This window comes from Telmatherina bonti, assembly GCF_933228915.1.
Source record: "Telmatherina bonti genome assembly, chromosome: 23".
In the NCBI taxonomy this organism is placed as follows: domain Eukaryota; kingdom Metazoa; phylum Chordata; class Actinopteri; order Atheriniformes; family Telmatherinidae; genus Telmatherina; species Telmatherina bonti.
The window spans coordinates 10,899,664-10,920,818 of NC_136632.1; the positions used below are offsets into that span (position 1 = coordinate 10,899,664).

Sequence of the window (21,155 nt, forward strand, 5' to 3'; positions counted from 1 at the left end):
ATATATATATATATATATATATATATATATATATATATATATATATATATATATATATATATATACATACATTTAACAGTACAATAAACGTATTGTTACCATCTAAATCTATTTTTAGTTTTTTTTTTAAAAACTATGCTATAAAGCAGTGCCACGATCCTGCAGGTTTTCCACACGTCCCTGCTCCAACACACCTGATTAAAATGAATCAGTTGCAGAACTTCTTAGGCTGTTGGATCCATTTAATGTAAGCCAGGTGTGTGCAGATATACATTGAAAACCTGTGGGACAGCGGCACTCGAGGAGCGACTTTGGACACTCCTGTTATAAAGGATAAAGCACAGTAAAGCCAAAAATGATCTATTTAAGTATGTGTATCGAAATCTGCGTCCAGCTAACGGAGCATGCTCACAGAGAAAAAAAATATCTTTTTTGGGAAATTGAAAATGAAGTCAATAAAAAAGTGTTTCAAACATTTCCACGCTTTTCCTCACTCCATTTCTTACTCCCACATATCTCTTAAACAGATTTTTTTGCACTGTTAAAAATTAAAGAGTAGCACACCTTGTATCTCTTCACATACCCTCTGCACCCCCCCTCTCTCCCTCGCCTGTCTCCTCTGCTTTCTTTCTCTCTGTTTCTGAAGTCAGAGCAGCGCTGACAGAAAAGTTAAACCCTGTGGCATGTAGCGCTGGAGTGACACAGCACAAAGTGTCTCCCACAAACACCACTGTTCCACCATGCTGCCGTTTCAGCACATAAATCTGATTTTACAAATATGTTTGCCCACATGCACAGGCACATTACACGCATTATAGGTTTAATACACCTTCTATCGTGTATGATATGACATGAATGCATTTATACTCATAAGAGATATGCATTCACACACAACAACATAAATATCGCTTTCTTTCTCTCGCTCTCACACATATACACACAAATCACCCTGATAAGGACCCCTTTATACACACTGAACCCATGCTGGTCAGTGTTTCCATCTTCACCATCTTTCTCCCTCCCTATCAGTCCCTCTTGTCATCTCTTTTTCCACCGCCTCAGCACACACCAGCACCTCTCCTTTCTGAGTATTCACCTGGACGGCTGCCAAACGCCTGTGCAGCCTTCATCCTGTTCATAAGCACACTTGCATGCATTGTGTGCAAAAACAAATGTGTGTATGAAGTATGGATTTCCTGCAAATGTGAGTCATTAAAAAGGAAATTCTGCCATAAACTTTATCAAGTTAATCCTGTAAAGAACTTTATAAGTAAGCATTAGCGTTTTAAAAGAAGGTTTCCCAAATTTTGATGATCACATTTTTATTTATGAAGACAGTATATAAAATATTGGAAACTTTCTTTGATTAAACTTTGTTCACTTTTATGGTTATACATCCAGACTGCAGCCTGTGCTCCGGCTTAATAATACAGTATATGAAGCTTTTGATCCTGTCTTCCAGTAGAGGGCGCTACTGTCCTGGGCACTACTGTGCTGCTAAATTATTAGTCCCTTAGTGGTTACAGGTGGGTTAGTACTTTGTTTATCTACCTTACTGCTTTTAAAAGACATCCTTTTGTCTATTCAGCTGATCATCTGATGCAGCTCTCGGGCTCTTTCTCTCTTTACCTTGACTTGCTCTATTTACCAACACCATGCAACTACCGCTTCAGTCGTCCATCTGTCTTCTGCTAGCCCCAGTACTGAGATATGATGTTAGGAATGACAGGAATCTGCAGCAGAAGCGGCAGCTGGCAGGTGGGTCAACGCTGTCCCACGATGCACTGCATGGCACAGGCTGTGCGCCGCTCACCCCATGTTCGGCCTTTTATTACAGCAGCAATTGCGCTGACATTCACAGACCCTTGTCTATTCTAAACAGCAGAGACACTGGCATTCATTCGACGCATCAATCCTCCACAGGGGAATTTTCAGGGAGGGAGGATGGGCCGAGACTGAGGTGAGGGGCTAACAGCCACCAGTGGTGCTTTCATGCAAACAATCCCTGTAAATTTTGTCAATGTTTCCTCATGATTTATGAGCTTATCATTTGCACATGAGTCTAAAACAGGATGAGAAGCAGTTGAGCACACTTTCTTTTGCACGTATTTCTATTGTACTACATCATAATATTCTTTAGTGTCATGTAAGTACTATACACACAAGCAGTTACATAAATACTGTATAATAAACAGACATAACACATACTGGACATGTAATGAGTCACTAGCTGCCCCCTTACTGCTGTAATTAGCAAAGCAATCCAGCTGGGATGAGAGGTGCTGAAAACAATGCTGTGAAAGGCCATTTTAACATTAAAAAACATTGTTTAAAGGCTTATTGGTTTGAAGGGAAAGAAAATTATATGTGTATACAATGAATGCATCTGTTTTATCTTCTATCAAAAAAAAAGAGAAAAGGAAGCTTTCTGTTCATGCATCTGATCCCAGTATGCAAATTTTATGAAGAGGCTCCGGTACTGTTGGTAAAAACAAAACAAAGACACAAAGTATCCATTGCCACTCTCATGTACTCACGTTTTTAATGTGCCAGATGTCATAAGCTCAGTGACGAGAACAATGCATTTCTTTCCTTTGCAGGGACCTTCCCAGGAGTCATAGAAGCGGACGATGTTGGGATGCTGGAGACCTTTTAACATGCCGGCTTCCTCTTTGAAACGTTGACGTTCCGACTTGGACAGCTTGCGGTCCTGCACACAGGACAGCGAGGGACAATTAGCCAAATGCAGACAAAGCAAAGAAACAAAAAGCACTGTGTTGATTAGAAACACAAAATAATTACGACAAGTGAAATTAGAATCAAACCAAGAGGTCAGGGGTTGTTGATGGAGGGGAGGAAAGCTAACCAGGAGCAGTGGAGATTCAGCCAGGAGAAAAAAAAAGAAAATGTTTCAGCAAATTGTTGGTGAAATGTCCTGTTACAACCGATAAAGGAAATGTTAAAAGTACAATGGCAGATTGTATCTAAGCCTGATTCCATCAGAAAATTGACGTTTTCCTCCAGAAAAAGGTGTTTACGCAGTTAGATCCTTTAGAATGAGATGGTCTTCTTTAGATCTGTGTATTACATGCAGCAACTTCCCGTAGAGGAGCTTTGTAACAAACCTTTTTGCAATCTGATTTACACTGAACTGATTTAAAATCATGTAAAGCAAAATTAGGTCCACTTCTCCTTTTTATCCATTTTATGACACATTTGTTCATGTGCAAATCAAGCTGCTCTTTTCAACATCCTCAATGTGCTTGTTGTGAATTAAACTTTTGAGCATGAGGCTAGTATTTATTCGCAAACAACTTGTTGAACATGTGAAATATAAGTAAAACAAATAACCTCTATGTTATTGCTTGGATGTAAAACGAGAGTCCATAAATCTCCTACGACAGTTTTAATAAGTCTCTAATGCGGTTGTCGCCATCTAGTGAGAGGCTGACCAAAACAAGCTAAGAAAAGAAAGTTATGGAGCACATTCTTCCATTCTGTGGAAGAACCATCCTCCGAGCGCGCGCGCGCGCACACACACACACACACACACACACACACACACACACTAAAAAAACACACACATTTTAATGGGCATTCCACATCTAGCACTGATACCTCAATAAACACACTCATTGGGTAGTGAGGGCAGGTCAGCTCTTGTAAAAATCTCTAACTGAGGGACACGTGTGATTGCATGTGTTTCTAACTTGTTTTGGTTTCAACCAAAGACAAGCTTTACATTAAAAAAAAAAGACAATTACATCTTGTAACTTTAAGGAATAAAAATCAAAACGATTTAAGATAATGTGTCCTAAGCTTGTGTAAAAGCTGTCTATATTTGTTTAAATAGCTCCCTTTTCTAGTTGCTTGGCCCGGCTGTAGGTGATGAGTTTCGCATATCTGGCTGTCATATATATACAAAATTGTTGCTGCTTGACAAAAGATACAATAAGTAGTTGTCCAGGTATTTCTAGGCAGGTTTCACCAGACACGGGAATAAAAAGAGTATATTTATAACAGTATTTCCAATGAACCAGGAAGAAAAACAAGTTTGTGTAATTTTAGAGGAAATTGAGACACGTTTAGAAGGTTTTATATTAATATAATGAGCAGACAGGTGGCAGGTCACTACATGAGTGCAGGAAGAACAGCTGGACTGGATGAGGCAGAGGTGGCAGAATACACAGAGGGAGGACGCAACAAATGAGTGTTTTATATTTAACCCCAATTTAAAGAAGCAGAATCGTTCTCTAGGTGATGCAAGAGCAGACACTGGAGGACGGACACCTACTCTCAGCAATTTTATGAGGATTATTTCCATGGCAACCAATTTTAAAATGAGATACAATGAGGGCATCCTGTGCACAGCCTTCACCATGATTCCAATTCAGCTGTTTTGGGTTCATTTTTTTGTTGTTGTTTGAGAAGGACAGTATTTTTAAATCTTTTAGGAAAACTTGATAAACATAAAGCCATTACATTGCTTCATCTCTGCAGTTAACATGGGTATGGGTTCAAAGACACAAAGCAACAAGGAAGTAGAAATGACAAGATAACAAAACGCTTACCTTGAAAAGCTCCTATGCTTTAAATAACACTACCACCAAGTTTTTATAACAGCCAAAAAATCTCAACACATGATGGCACAACAAACAGGTAGCATCCAAACTTATACAGTGCAGCACTGCTTAGACTAAAACACGCAGGGATTCTGAAACCTTATAAAGCTATTAGAAAACCTTGTGAGCTGCTTCAGAGATTAGAAGAACCTCTAAGGTGATGATCTCATATTGTCATATTGTATAACTCAGAACCTCATCTATATCATATGACTTATACACACACACACACACACACACACACACACACACACACACACACACACACACTAAAGCACCTCACTTATACACCAAAGCTTTCAGAAATAATGTGCATGTGTGTGTCTGATGGCCTATAGCAGCTTATCCCCTTCATCCTGCAGCAACCACTTCCCTGATGATAGCCCATTAGCAACTGACACACACATCATCTGTGTGTATGTGTGTGCTCACTGAGCCTTAGTCCAATTTTACTCCATCCTGGATCTTGGATCACATGATCTTGTGGTCACATGACAGATAGTCACCTGACTGACTGGAAGCCAACATTCCATTTCCCAGCACTACTTAGAAAAGACCCCGACCACCCATAACAACGCTGTTAAAACACCTCCCTCTGGAAGGAGAAGATTCCTTCCACTTTCTTCACTGTAAGTGTGTGTGCTTGCATTATCCACACATAAATCTGTAAGCACTGATACATTATGCAGACCAAAATGTGCATACATAACGTTTAAGTAAGGTTCACGTTCAGGTTGCACGTCTCCAACATACTAATGTCGGTCAATGTAACCTCCTCCAAAATTGTGGAAAAATGGCCGTACATGTGCAATTTGGGTGTTTGTGTATGACATGAATAGAGATGGCAGACAGTAAGTCTAAAGGGGCTTACTAATCCATTATTAATGCTTCCTTCCTCAAGTGTATAAATGGACACATATATAGTAGAGGCTTTAACAGAGGCAGCACAGTGGATGCATATCTAAAAGAAAATTGATGTCAGGTTGTGAGTATTTACAGGAATAATTTGATCCATAGCACATAAGTCCTCTTGTTGTGAGTGGTTGTCTTCTCTCTATTTCTCTCCCCCCCCCCCTCCTTCCCTCAATCCCTCCATCTTTTCTTTCCCTCCGAGCTTCAAAACATCATGAGACTTGAGTTTTGTCAGACTCAAAAATATCCTCTCACTTCCATCTAAGTCCCTCTCTATCACATTCTCATGCACTCCTCCACACATACACACGCACCTAGGCACGTCTGCACATTCAGATCTGCAGTCTCTTATCTGACACTTGCACACACTTCTTTTCAACATGAGGACTTCACACTCTAATTCCAGCACTGCATTCTCACTGTTTGTCCTCAGCCTATCTGAAAGGTTTGAAAGAAGCCTCCTATATACATCCCTACCCAAGTGTCAGCTCTAATTCTATCTGCCCCATTTCTGTTCTGCAACAGCCAACCGAGGACAGCACACACACACGCATGCATAGGCCCACATACAAGCAAGCAGCCAGACAGGCTGGCAGAAACACAATCTGCTATGTTACAGTATTATGCCATTTCCTGCAGAGGAGCTGAAAGCTGATACTCTCTGATCAACTTGTGCAGGTCCGGATATCCCACTGAGTTTCAACACTCTGTGATCATCTGCTCGGGTGCTCTCCAGTCCATTGCATCCCAACCAGTGGGCGGCAATCACAGCATCAGATGGAATAAGGCCACGACAGATCACTACACTACAGATGCCAGGGAAAAAAAGACTCCCATGGTAAACTAGTATAAGGATATGCTTGACAAAATGTCAATGCTGTTACTGCAAGTTCATGGGTTCCAAATGTCTATCTCTCCCGGGAGACTAAATATAGTATCAATAATTGGATATGATTCTCAGTGTCCAAGAACTGTGTGTTTCTCAGGCTTTCAGTAATATAACTTTAATTATCTTCATTTTACATAAGGGACTAAAATATCCTGAGAGGAAGCAAAAGAAGAAACTGTCCTATCATTCTTATTGGTCGGAAAACAGCCCAACTCAGCAGAAACTTATTGTTTCACAAGGTTCATGTAACGCTTGGTGAAATCTGCCAGTTCCCAGCTGTTCTCAATGTAAGTCAATGTAAGGCTGTGCTGCTTTTTGTGTTGCAGGATTGGATGTGCTGAGTGTACAGAGATGGTATTCTGCATACATTGGTTGTATTTTCCAACTTGTCTCCTCATTTGCTTCTGAACTCTGACATCAACAATGCAATTGTGTGTTAAAAGCATTGCTGCTTACAGGATATTTTCTCTTTTTTGGACCCTTTTCTTGAAAATCCTAGTTTACTTCTGAAATACCCAGTCCAGCATGTCTGACGTCAACTGGTGTGCACCGTGCAAAGAGTTGAGCAGTTTCCCTGTTATCAGTGTCATGTTTGAATTTAGTATTAGGACAACATTAAGATGCTTGCACAAATCAAACTGCTTCTTATTAAGTATTTGCAGCCACAGTGTCTGAGATGGTCAGTTCTTATATATCAGTGAGCTGTTATTGTCCACACAATTATATGATGTACAGCTGAGAATCCACATGACTCTTCAATGCCTCAAATGTCAAAAACGAAATCCATTAAATAGCTAATAGCTAAGTGTAATATGCCCATTTTTGAACCAAAGTCAATTGCCAAACAAAATTGCCTGATCTCTAATATCTGACAAACTCATCACAACCAACATTTGCATTTATGAGATATTTAACAAATTCAACATAGTACTAAGCAAAGTGATGATTGGTAATGAGGATCACCCCTCCTATTCTCTTAATTTAACTGGTAAAATCTTGTGTCAAAAAGCACTCACGACCAGCTTCCCTCAAAATTAGAGGCTGAAGTGTACAAGTGTACAAGGTTAACAGCGTGTTAAATCAGCCACTTTATGCATCAACAAAACATCTTAGATCGTTTTGTTTTCGTGGCTCTCTTGCACAGCTAATTATTTTCATAAAGACTGAATCTTTTAGCACGAATATATTAAGGAATTTTGGCTGAATAAAAAAATGTGATTTTGTCACCAGTAGAAAAAAAAACAGATTGAGCAACATTCCTGGGTCGTGACGTTCCAGGATTTTTGGCACACGTTGTCAACTGGTTGCATTAAAATCTGAACTGAAAGTCCATGAAACCCCCAAACACAGACCTCTGTTGTTGAATGTTTTACTTTAATAAATGAATTAAAAATATTTTTAACCAGAGACTCTTCGGTTTTCAATCATAAATGTCATTGCTCAAGTTCCTGCAAAAGTTTGATTCTGTGCAACATCAATGTGGTTCAGTCAAATCAAATGGTTATTTGGTTCACCGCAAAACTAAATACCACAGTTTGACGTGCATCACTGCTCTAGAAAAGGTATTTTGACCCTATATTTTCCAAAGAAGAATAATAAAAGCTGGAGTCTTTAATGAATTATGTGAAGAACAACTTCAAAGTAAAGTGACTAACACTTTGGTTTAAAGATGGACGGAGAAAAAGTCCTAAGAATTGCCTGTTAGTGAAAAGCTTCTACTGCTGAGCAATTTGAGATGATCTTGTTTAAACTAGATAACTTTGTAATAAAAAAAAAAAAGACTGTTCAAAGCGTGCAGCTGCAGATTAAATAAATGCAAAAATATTTGAATGAGGCGTGCAACTAGGAATTATGAAGGAAGAATAAAAAAAGCAAAAACAACTGCTGATACTTTATTTGCAACAAGTCGTGCTGCATTCAGAAACCTTTTTGGAAAATCTAACAAAACCAGTTTTTGTTGAAAGTTTTTCAGAATGCTTGTTGATCCGAATTTGATTTTTGTCTGACACAAATTTTTTTTTTTTAGGCAAGAAAAAAAAAAAAGAATCTGGAGCTGTAAATCCTAATTACATTTAGGCTGCATGAATGAGCTGGTTTGTTTCTATATACTGTAAAGACTTTATGGTGGAGCGCTCTTCGTGTGTGAATCTGTCTTGTGCAAAGAAAAAGACCTGGTGTGTTCCCCTTACTGTGGAGGTGCAGCGCCTCTCAGACCCCCCGCACGCTCTCCTGCAAAGAACCACAAGCCCCCTGCAGCACACACACCTACACAATAAACCTGCTCACCAAAGACCACACATTATTGCTATAGCTGAACACACAAACCAAGATCTTGCCACAGCTTGTTATGGTTAGCCAGAGAGAGAGAGAGAGAGAGAGAGAGAGAGAGAGAGAGAGAGAGAGAGAGAGAGAGAGACAGAGAGAGAGAGAGAGAGAGAGAGAGCATCTGTTGTGAATAAGTACAACTGAAAATCAGAGGGACAAGTTCATATAAAAGTCAGAGAAGAGGAGAGAGTGATGGAGACTGATCTCACCATTTGGATATATTTATGCACTGTGTGCCAAAATGGAGAGAACCCACCAAGATTTGGGTTCTTCTGTTTACACACTCCTCCTGTATTCCCCATTTGTTTGTTTTATCTTTTTTTTCCTGGTTGCTTGTCTTACCGAGTGTCTAACTCCCTCTTTGTTTCCCCGCCATGACCCTCCTTTCCCTCCCTCCTTCATTCCTCCTATTTAGATGGTTTTTGGTTTCTCATCAATCACCGCTCTACATATTGCAGTAACCAGGGCCATATGTCGGTGTGCATGTGTGTTGTACTGAAATCTGACCTAGATGTGGCTGAGACAACGGTTGTTTCTGTAGTAAATAGGGTGTGACGTATCCCCAATGGCTTTTCTGATCATTATTTTGAATGTACTGTTAAAAAAATATGCTCTTTATGAAGTGTTTCTTTCAACTAACTGAGATTTTACTTTTAGTTTTTTGGTCTGATTTGCAAGAGGAGGGATCCATGACAAGCCCTTTGAGTGTGTGTGCTAATGTTGTGTATAGTACTTGTCAGATAACAATAGGTGCCATCTCAGCCAGTCACTGGCTGCACATGGCATTGTTTCTACCTTCTGTGCCTGGCTGCACAATGCAGACCAGCGCACATCCACCATGTGCCTGTGTTGTCATTAACCTCTGATCTGCTGGTTACACTACATCTCTTCCTTTCTTTCTCATTGATATTCCCTCATCTTCTTTCTCTAACATTCTCCTACTATTCTCTTCCTTTCTTCGGACACTTAACTTTTTCCTCCCATTCGTAATGGATTTCAAACATGACCTCTCTCCCATATCACAGCTCAGAATTTGGCCACTTGATCCAGTGGTCTTGATCGGGTGTAATAAGAGGAAATCTGAGGGCTAATGAGTGAAACTTCTGGAGGAAAGTGGTAATCCTGAACAGCATGCCATGCACAAAGAACCTGATTATACCTGGAATAATCCAGATTCCAGATGCTTATTAATAAAATGTTGACATGCCAGGTTTCCAGAGTTTAAGAGGATATAACAGTTCTTAAATCATGATTTTCAACATTTTGGTTGCTTTAAAACAATGAGCATCTAATAACTCAGTGAACTGGTTTAATACGTATGTTACACACCCTTTATGACACAAGCTGCAGGACATCCTCTCCCACTGAGTCCAAAACTTGGGGGAAAAAAACCCCTTAATTTTACATCAGCTGAATCAACCTATTCAGATATCCAGGCCTCTAATAAAGCACTGAAGTTTGATTCAAATGATTAGCGACCAACAAAGCAGCCCTTTCACTGAAGCAGAAGAGAGGTCTGACAGAGTCACATGACTAAAACGGGGATCCAAAGTTTAATAGCGAGTGAAAAGGTTACAAGAGGGCGGGTTAAAGGCCTTTTGAATTTTTTATTTTATTTTACGCACTTTTACATTAGTAACACAGGACTCAAATGAAAACAGAAATATTTGTAAAATAGGTTATTTGTTTTGTGTTTTTCCTGCTTGCGTGAACCTGGATCTAAAGTGATTATAAATGACCTTATCATTGTGTCGGGATGCTGGTGGTAAACTTGTTTTAGTATTATGTCTGGATTCACTATGAATGTCCTCATTCAAATATTGTACCACAATTGACGAGCAGGAAGAAGAAAAAATGCATATGAAAACAATGCAATACAATCTGTTCTCATATGCAAAGCCTTTATGGGTTCCACAACTATCTATTACAAGTACAATTATTGTCTCTGGAAGAGTTGGAAGAGTTACTACAGTCCACTTTTGTCTCTGATTCCATCTGAAACTAAAAATGGACCAAACCATGCTTCAGATTGACCCAACCAAGACCGCCTCTTTTTCTGTGACCACAGCTCAGTTGTTTAGTGCAGAGGGAAATCCAAAAGCCAAACCTGTAATTTTTCCGTGGATCACATCAAAAAGTCTGAACGTGTGGACAAAACGAGTTAAATAGGAAAGCACTGGGAGTTAGAAAGCCTGCACTTACAATATTCAGTCATTATGCAAATATCAGAGAAAATGTGTGATAACTTTCAAACATAGAAATTCAATGAAACCTTGTAAAATGTATCTGAGAAAACTTATTGAGGGTCACGTTTGATTGATTGGGGAGCAAGACTTTTCTTTTAGGGACAAAAGTAAATTTGAAACCTTAGACATTTCTTTGTAATAGCCATCATATATCAGCATTCCTGTCTGCTTTGAAGGGTCCAAAAAGTCTTTGAACTTTTAAGAACTTGACCCTTTTTTTTTTTTTTAGAGAGAGGCCACACTGTGCTGCTGAAGTGAGTACGGTGAGTCCAGATCAGATGCCCATAAAGTGGTTGTGTTTCTGAGTGAGCCTCTAACTTTCTAATGTCATACATATTTGTTGTGTGTGTGTGTGTGTGTGTGTGTGTGTGTGTGTGTGTGTGTGTGTGTGTGTGTGTGTGTGTGTGTGTGTGTGTGTGTGTGTGTGAAGTACATTCGTGTGCAAAAGGTTGCAGTCTTAATATAGCACGTATCCACCTGCCTCTCTGTTAACACGTCATAAACAAATAGATCGGAGAGGCTGATTTGTTAATGGACATGATCTGCTCCAAAAGTGTCAACTGCTCAGACCTTTAAATTATGGTTGCTGCCACTTCAACTGCATGACATACAAGTCCAGACCGCTGGGGTGAGGGGGGCGGCAAACAGACGAGCTTTATTACGAGCTTTTAAAGCAAAAGAAACACCCAATAGAATCTAAGAAGATCATGGATGAAATCCCCAGTAAAGCCTTTGAAAAAACCAAGAGATACTACCAGCACGAGTTCATTACCAAGAAACCTTATATAGTGTGTGTGTTTCTGTCTTTATCTTCATGCCTGTACTCAGCAGGGTGTAAATGATGTCTTACACACTCCTCACACTGTTCCAATTAAGCGAAGATCTAACTGATTTGAGCGTGGATTAGGACTTGTGTTAAAGAAAGGACAAGGGCTGGCCCAGATTAAAAAAACTAAAAAAGAAAAAAAAAACAAAAAAAACCAACTATTACATAATCTGGCAGACTCTTTAAACTTCATTAAATCTGCGCCTTCACTTTTAATGCTAAAACTGAACTTCAGCACATCTCGGGTTTCACTTCAAAGATTATACAGCAGCCACTCAAATCACGCTGCAGCATTTTGTGCTCAGTAAGATGTAGCAGTAAACAATAAACATGCTCCGTTATGCAGTCAGAAAGCTTGCAGTCCACTTATCTTGGTATGGCCCATTCCTAAACTAAAAGTAATGCTTTGAGAAATAAAAAAAGTTCATAGGTGCTTTAAGACACATCAAACTACTCTCCTCAAGTTTTTTTAATTAAGTTTTTGTTTGGATATTGCTACAAACATTTCATTTGAGGAAAAGAAACAGAAAATATATTTAAGCTAAAGGTTGTGGATAAATATGACTACTATAGCAACACTGGAGGGTTCAAAATAGTTGTCCAAAAACCTGTGGGTAACATCAGGAAGGCTACATCTATAATTTAAATACCATTTGTTGGAGAACCATAGAACTGGATGATGGCCAGTTAGCCAAGATAAATAAAACAATCCAGGATTTAAACCATCAAAAGCAAACATATTAGTTAAAAAGTTTACTCAACAAGCACCATCTGGTGAAAAATGTGACAAAATTCAAGTTTAAAAGACAACTAATTTAAAGATTTGTCACTTTTGAGCTCAGAATTTAGGATTGTCCCTTTTATAAATAGTTTTCATATTTATCACCATTAAGACTACATACTAAACACTACAGTATATTTTCTGCATATCACTAGACCAGCAGGATATCCCAGTACTGTGCATTTGTTTTGTTTTTTTTTCCTACTTCAAAACACACACACAAACCAGTTGGGATCTTTTAAGTACAAGTCAAAACCCTGGATCACATACTGGGCAGCAAGCAGCAGCTAGTGATTAAAGTTGTGCGCTGAATACTTAAAATCCCCAATATTTATGTTCTGTCAATGTAACAATTGCTTTAGGGAGAGTAACCAGCTGTGTGTTGAACATAGTGTTGTTCTGGCACAAACACATGCTGGCTTCAATACAACAAACCGTGTCAATGCTGCAAAACTGTTGACAGCCACGCTGATGGGATAAACACACACACAAGTGCACTGAAATGAACTCACAAACTGTACAAACCGCATTCATGCGATACACAAACACACACAACTCCACAACCCATCCATACAATAAACATAAAAGGAGGATTAGCTCATGTCAACACAGAGGGAGAGTGAGGACAGAGATGAGAGGAAATGGCAGAAAACAAAACATCAAGCTTGAGTGTCATCAATCATTTTCCCTGCATGTCCCCCTCCATATCCCTCAGCTCCCTTCTGCCTTTCCATCAGGTTCTCTGCCCTTTGCCTCCCCTCACGGTGGCCCATATTTCCTCTGCAGCTGGTCAGCTACAACAAGGAGGAGGAACTGATTTGGGCTTGGTCTCTGACTGGGTAACCAGAGATGTTAAACAGATACAGGCTACTGATAGACTCATGCAAAAAGAACCTCAAGTCAATTACAAAATGCAACTGAACCAGCTCCAGCGCAGACATGCGTGTGTGTGTGCGCCGTCTACATGCATGATTTTGCATTTCTCTGAGGGTCTGTCAGATGAGTGACTGCGGTCATGTTACATGCAGGTTTTAGGGTTAATTGATTCCAGATGAGAGTCCATTACTGCCAAAGCGCAAACTGTTACAAGACATTAGCTTGATTTTCCTGCACTTTTTCTTATGTTTCTCTAAAGATTTGAAATATGGGTCAACATTTCAAAGCAACCGCTGAAAAGTTTGGTCACGCCTACTCTGTAAATGAAGAGGCTGTCTGTGTTTTAACTGGTACCGTACTTTCCTTTTATTGTGTGCACAGACACAGGAATTCACATGTTAACCATAAAATATTGATCCAGAAGGAGTAAGCCTGAGAGCACAAGCTAGAACGGAAGTGAGGTTACAAGAAGAGGATATTGGCATACTTGTCCTCTGATACCAGTGCCAAAAGATCCATATAGCACCTTCTCTGGCATATTTAACAGAAAATTAATAATAAAATGACTAGATAAGACAATGCAGTCCAAAGGGTGCTTTTAATAACAACAACCATCTCCTTGGCAGATAAGTAGGAAAACTCTGGGCGTTACTGCAGAGCAAAGAGGAGGAGAAGCACAAAAAAGGAGAAAAAGAATAGAAAGGAAGGAAAAGAATAGAGGTGAAAATGGAGGTTAGATTGTATGACACAATGATGCAATAACTGTGAAAAGATCATATGTAGACAGACACACAAGCACACACTCAGGGTGTAGGGTTACAGCAGAGGTGCCTGCCTGTCTCAGCGCTGAGATGTCAATGTCACAAGGACTGAGTCTGTCGAGCAATTACATCAACGCAAAGACAAACCGTCTTTTGTCAAGAAATATCAAGACCGCTGCTGTTGACGGGTGGACACCCAGCTCTGTTTGTGTAAATGTACATTAAAGAAAAAAATGCAGGTGAAAGACGGCATTTAACAGCGGAACATAAGACACAAGAGTAAAAAGAAAAGTGGAAGTTTGTAAAAGGGCGGAGAAGATAAGGGGACATGGCTTACGGAGGAGAAGAGGAGGTGAGGAGAGAAAGATGAGAGGAAAAGTGGGAGCTTGACAGATGCTAATGGCTAATGAGACCCCCCCTCTCCAACAAAGAAAGAGCTCCAGGAAGGAGGAGAGATGAAGTATGGTGGTAGGAGTGGACATGCTGAGAAGGCGACGGCTGAAAGGCGGGAAGAAATGGGAGGAGGGAGGGAGGTAAGACAGCAAAGATAATGACTTGTCAAATGACACAAAAGCAGAATTGTATAACTTTATAATGAGTCCTGTTTTCAGGGAAGATAAGTGTGATAACGACAACAAGGCCTCGCTAATTAGACGACGAAATCCATTCAAACACAGTCCCACAAACCAACACAGCCAAGATAATTAAAAACTTAAAAAGAACTTAAAACTTCTCACAGAGTAGATTCTCTGAAGTCACAGTGGAAAAGTTTTATTCATAAAGCGACAGACAAAAGCCATTTCTTCTACCTGCACTGCAATATCTAAAATTATGAGTCATAAAATAACTTCGAGAAGAAAGGATTTGCGCAGACTATCAGGACCCCCAAACTAATTAACTAATCCTTTCTACGACTGTTGCTGAAATCTATAGAAAGTAGTGAGTATGCAAAGTACAGTAGGATTTAAATTTAGCTCAACAAAAACACTTCTAATTACTTTTATAATTTGAGGTCCCAGAAGAGTCCAACTTGTGAATCATTTAGGTCCTTAAATCAAAGCTTTAAAAAAAAAAAAAAGGTCTGCTTTTGTTATTTCAGCTGCCTCTTCATTGCTTTAATGGTTGGCAGACTTGGTTATGTGAAGAGAAGCTGGATAATTACAGTCATGTACAGCTCTGTTGCCTCTGAAAGGAAACACTGTAATTAATCACAAAGTACATCTGGCTACAATTAGCTTGTACAATAGTAAAGCAGCTATCATCACCACAAGCAAGAGTAATGCAACCTATAACCTCTTTCACACCTGACTATTGGGTCGTGTGCGTGAAGTTCAACGTTTTTTTTTTTCCAATGACAATGAGATGTGACAAGCCTGAACAATTGCTGCCTAAAATAATCATACAATTACAATATGAGGTTTGAGCCAAGAGATGTGGAGAAACTGAAAGAGATACTTCCTGCACTTATTCTTTCATCAGCTGCAGTCAGTTAAAATGGCCTGAAGGTAGAATGACAGAATGAGGATAAATGTGGCTCATTTGACTGTTCAGAAGATGAAATGGCAAAAACCATAAACTCAGCAGCTAGCAGCATGTATGAGTGTAACTCTACAGGATGCAGGGGTGTGTGAACAATGTTACAACACAGTGACACAGTGATTAAAATGTCTGTCCAAGGTGGTAACTCATGGAATAGCTTGACAATCGGTAAGAGAAAGCCGATTGTGTGAAGTTCATTCTGCAGTTCATTTAAAGTATAATTGAAAAACTTTGTAAAATTATATATGCATTGATCCAAGTGACATGGATTTGAAGTGATAAGTGTATGTGTGTATACGTATGCAGGTATGCATGTATACTTATGTAGGTATATGTATGTATTAGTATACAAATAGGTGTGTTTGTTTTTGTATAAATTTTGTATAAATGCATATTTTGGTATGCATGTGTAATCTAAATGATTTTACTTGTTATGCTAAGATAGTCAAAAGCAGTTATATTGTGATCAACATAGTGAAGTTACATCTGACGTAACACCCCCAAAGCTTGTGTTGAGCAAAGGTGCTGTGCCCATGTGAAGTCAGCATCGAGCGATGTTCTGAAAGTCACGTGACCAATAACAAACATGGCCCCGTTTCTTTGAAATCATAACTACCTGGTTGACATAATCAAGTCCCTGAATATGCCACGGTGGAATACAGGAAGTGTCCTGTCTGATCTGATGTAATGTTGAGGATCAATATGTGCAGGACATCGACTGACAGCACTGCCTCAAAAAGAAAGCCACCAAAAAAAGCAAAGGACACCGGCAGTTTGGGAGTATTTTGATAATGAAAGTACCCAAAAATGAATCCATAAACTACAAATGAAACTTAATATAGTTGCTTGACATAATATGATCCATTTATACACCAAGATTAATAAGATATTTTACTGAGCACAGATTAATTATGGTGATTCTGACATAACATTATGTTTAAACACAGGAGGTGGAAAAAAAGAAAAAATTCTGGAGCACTTCTCCTCTGAGTGCCAATGGAAAGATACAAAAAGAGGAGGAATTGTCAACAAAAGTGCTTTATGAAAGCTACATTACATCAGCTGCTGGGGGTTTAATAGAGGTCAGAAAAACAGTTGTAGCAAAATGGGAAAAAGCGGTTCAAGTTCCAGAGATGGGCAAAACCAGAGCAAGTAGTGAACATGTACAGCAAAAGTGCAGCTCAACCAGGATGTCGGAAAAGAGAATTGATTTTTTTTTTTTTTTTTTAATAAGACAATGTGACAATAACTAGCAGTCTGTTCACAAAGCTTCTCTGGGTACATCACACTCAATGTGATTACTGCCAGTGGTTCATAGTCATTCAGGTGCAAATCCCTGGAGAGAGTAGAGAAGCTCGAGTATTACGATATGATCCATCAGAACGACAACTTCAAAGGCTCTGTGCACCTGCTCACACAGAGTGCTGTGCCAACATATACAGCAGTGTCAGCGTGTGTGAAATGTTGTGGCTGGAAGACTGAGGTAAATCATTTATTTCTCTGATAAAAACCTGCAAAACACACATGCACTGTATCAGACACACTGACACAGGCAACGTCTGAAACACGCTGCTGGCAATTATGAAAATATGTCAGTGAAGCGCTGTTTAACATTCACTAGAGCTCATATCTGGGCATTTCTTCAAAAAGTATTTACTGTATTATTGGGAAAGGGAATTAAACTTCTAGCTAAGCCAACATTTGGTCTCTTAGCCCCACGCCTTCTAAAAACATTGCTGCCATGGTTCTTTCACTGAGCCGGGAATGCAACGCTGCTTTCCATTTGCTTTGGAAGTCAGAACTCAGAGGTGGCAATGACGTCTCACCTGAGCTGACCACATTCCAGTTGAAAATTGGAAAAGAAAATGTGCTAATAAACAGTTTGTTGTTGCAGCTATCACCTATTTATTTACATAGGCAGCCCTGATGTCAGGGCTGCTAAGGCTCCTCGGTCATAAATACGCACACAGGGGGGACGACACACGGTGTTCCTGTTGGTTTTCCACTGCCGGGAACTCATAAATTTTATCTTCCAAGTTAAAACAAGACCTACCACAAAACCTGAGCAAGAGCTATGTCCTTTCCATTTCCAGCTACACCATTCCACAGATGAAGAACAACAAACACGACACATTTTTTAACACTTCCATCTCTTTTTAATGTCATTTACTTCCTTGTAGGACAAATATTCATGACTGCTGGGTGGAATAAAACTATGACATCTCAAGAGTCTGTGCCAAGCTAAACCTTGTGATCCAGTAACATCATTCAAATATTCTCACATGGCACTGTTGTGAGGTGTTGACAGATAATCAGGTATGTTTCTGTACTTAAATCTTTCACTACGTATCGGTCAAACAGCTGCCATTGTACGATGACAGTGTCCAGATGACAGGTGTAATTGCAACTTTGTATAGTACATTGTCATTAACTAGATTTATATCAACAGACAACAGGGTCACAAAAATGCTGTTTCAAATATTTCGGATTGTAAGGAGTGATGACAAATGTCTGACCGTAAGATAAAACTTATCGACTGCATCAGCAGCATATCTGCAGCACCTGTCTGATATGCAGTTAAACAGGCTTAGGTTGGTTCAGTGTGTGTCAAGTGTATAATCTCGCTGTAGGAAGAGGAGACAAATAGAAAAATGAGAACAGGAGAGCGTCAGAAACACAGAGATTCAACAATTTTAATGGGACATCTAAATAAGGGTGGATTAACAGTCGTGATGGAAGTGAGCATGGATTAATTCAGAGCAAAACAAAAAGGCTAAACTAAATTTAACAATGCTTTTATGTTCTTTGAAAACCAAAACATTCACCTCATCAGTCTACACTGAGGTCAGATGGTGATAAAAACAGTGATGAGGGACTGGCACGCACGCACGCACGCACGCACGCACGCACACACGCACACACGCACACACGCACACACGCACACACGCACACACGCACACACACACACACCAGAAACGACTGAGACAGCCCAGTTACATACTATGAAGTTAGCACAGAACATCAGACACGATTCTCTTCTTCTTTTTCTCTGCTTCGTCTGCCTGTCTCAACTAATCTGTCATCATCCCAAAGGACTTCTCTGATGGCATCCCTTAAATAACACAAACACTGACCCTTAATCTGACCCCAAACTTGGACTCAATTCCTATTCCTGAGAAAGTCCAAGTGTGTGTTTCCAACCATGTTGGTGTGTGAATGCTTATGTTGATGGTTGTATGAATGTGGCTTCTTATGTTCTGTTTTTACTTTCACTTAACAGCACCTATGAGCAGGTTTAAATAAATGTTTGCGTCAGCTTTGGTGGGACCATGTTTGTATATATCCTTTCGTGTTTGCAGTTCCTCTGAAAGCTGCATAAAGGTGAATGACAGAGTCAGGCAGTGGAAATGGAGACGAGTTGGAATAAATTAACGGCAGCCAAAATCAACAAGCAAAGGAATGCGCTCTGCATAAATTATATAAAATTGACAATATGATAATCACTTTGTCAATAAGAAAAACCAAAACACATAAATCTATAATTGCTTGAATGCTTGTAAAGGGGTTTTCACCTCACCTATTATTGACAAGATGACTCAGCTCCTCAATGCACGCAATCAGTCCAATGAAAATTGGATAAATCATGAGATAACTGTTGTTAAAGCCCACAATTTTAGTGGGCTAAGTAAGCTGGTCTTTAAAAGGAGTTGAGATTTATGTGGGAGTTTACAAGAAAGACTGCTTGATGAATGGAATAAAAGATTGTTGAAAGTTTCTAGTGATGGAAAACACTTAAAACACTGAAGTGAAAGTCCTTTGTATATAATTCAGAAGAGAAGAGAAGAAAAGAGAAGAGAAGAGGAGAGAAGTCCAATCAAGGTAAATAACACGTCCAACCCACGAGGACTCTATTTATAGACAAGGAGACAGACAGAAAGAGAGGTGGAGAGTGAAAAGATTACAATGAGTTAGACAAGTACAGAGACACAGTAAAACGGAGGGCAGACATCTGGAAGAAGAGTGAGAGGCTGAGAGGAAAAATACAGAGAAAAAAGGACAGAGGGGGAGAGAGAGTTAGGTATATGGAGGTTGTGTGAAGACAGAAGGAGAAAGAAAAGCTGAACAGAAAAAAATAGTGAAATGGATGAATGACTTGAGCACCCGATTGATGAAACACCAGGGTCAAAATGTGGTCATTTAAAGGATGACATCCATAACAGAAAAGGGGGAGGGAAGTGTGGTGCACAAGTAGGCAAGGGATGATGGATTATACTTTGGTGAAATGCATGGAATTCCCACCTGAGATGGGAATACCTGACACAGGAATCTGTGGGAAAAGTTTTTGTGCAAACAAGACTCAACTTGTGTTACAATGCAACATACAGATGATGAAAGTAGTCTTTTTAATTTGAAATTGTCTTTGGACCTTATTATTATCATTATTAATATTATTAATTTCACCTAAACTTCCCATCATTTAAGTTCCCTCGGGTGTTTAAAAGTAAACATTTAACCTCTTCATATCACTGGATCGCCAGCAATCACAACTGGATAAGCGATTATACAACTGGATTGCTGGCGATCCAGTTGTATAATTTATCACCATCTGGTGGTAATTAAGTGGTTAACGTATTAGTAATTAGCAGATCAAATAGAGTGCATTACCGAAACAATCAATCAATGTAGATATATTCATATATAACTCACAAAATACACAGCATACATTTTCCTTTCACACACACACAAAACACAAGCAATCGTAATCCACCAATATCACTAAATCATTGGGAGACAACCACAAAGTACTATGTTCTAATGTAGCATGTGATTTCAGCCCAGACATGTTGCGTTCAATGTCATACTGGCATGAAATGCCGCACCTATAGTCAGTATGTAAGGTGGGGTGGGGGTCAGCAAGCTGGGGAAGGAAGTTCTAGTAGTGGACTTAATGTGTGACGTTTGCATGTTCTCCCCTTGTATGCATAGGTTCTCACCAGGTATTCAGGTTTCCTCCCACCGTCTAAAGACATGCATTTATTAATAATTGGAGTGGAGGATGCTGGTCATTTGTCTTGCTATTCAATTTGAAAAAAAAATTAGGATAGAAAATGAAACAACATAACGACCAACCTTAGGTAATATGCTTCTATCAAGGTTTTAGTTTTGAACTTGCTGTGTTAAATATTTCATTATTTTCTGTGATGCCAGTACCATCTACATAAAAAACTATTTTAGGAATTTTGTTTTGTACTCTGGGAAGATTTAGCTATTTTTACACAACTCTTTTCAGATAAGTACAAACATGTCCTGATGGCATTTGTGTACTTAAACAACTTATGTCACAGTTAGCAGCAGAACAGTTAGGAAAGAAAACTTGC

At 39.4% G+C, this 21,155-nt stretch overlaps 1 protein-coding gene across 1 annotated transcript in view; it reads right to left on the reverse strand.

The window, feature by feature from the left end:
- wnk1b (WNK lysine deficient protein kinase 1b) overlaps nt 1-21,155 on the reverse strand; it is an 89,817-nt gene that overhangs the window by 47,844 nt on the left and 20,818 nt on the right. Inside the window, exon 3 of the mRNA XM_079263061.1 lies at nt 2,538-2,710. Coding sequence (XP_079119187.1) covers nt 2,538-2,710 — 173 coding nt within the window. The remainder of the gene's footprint in view (nt 1-2,537; nt 2,711-21,155) is intronic.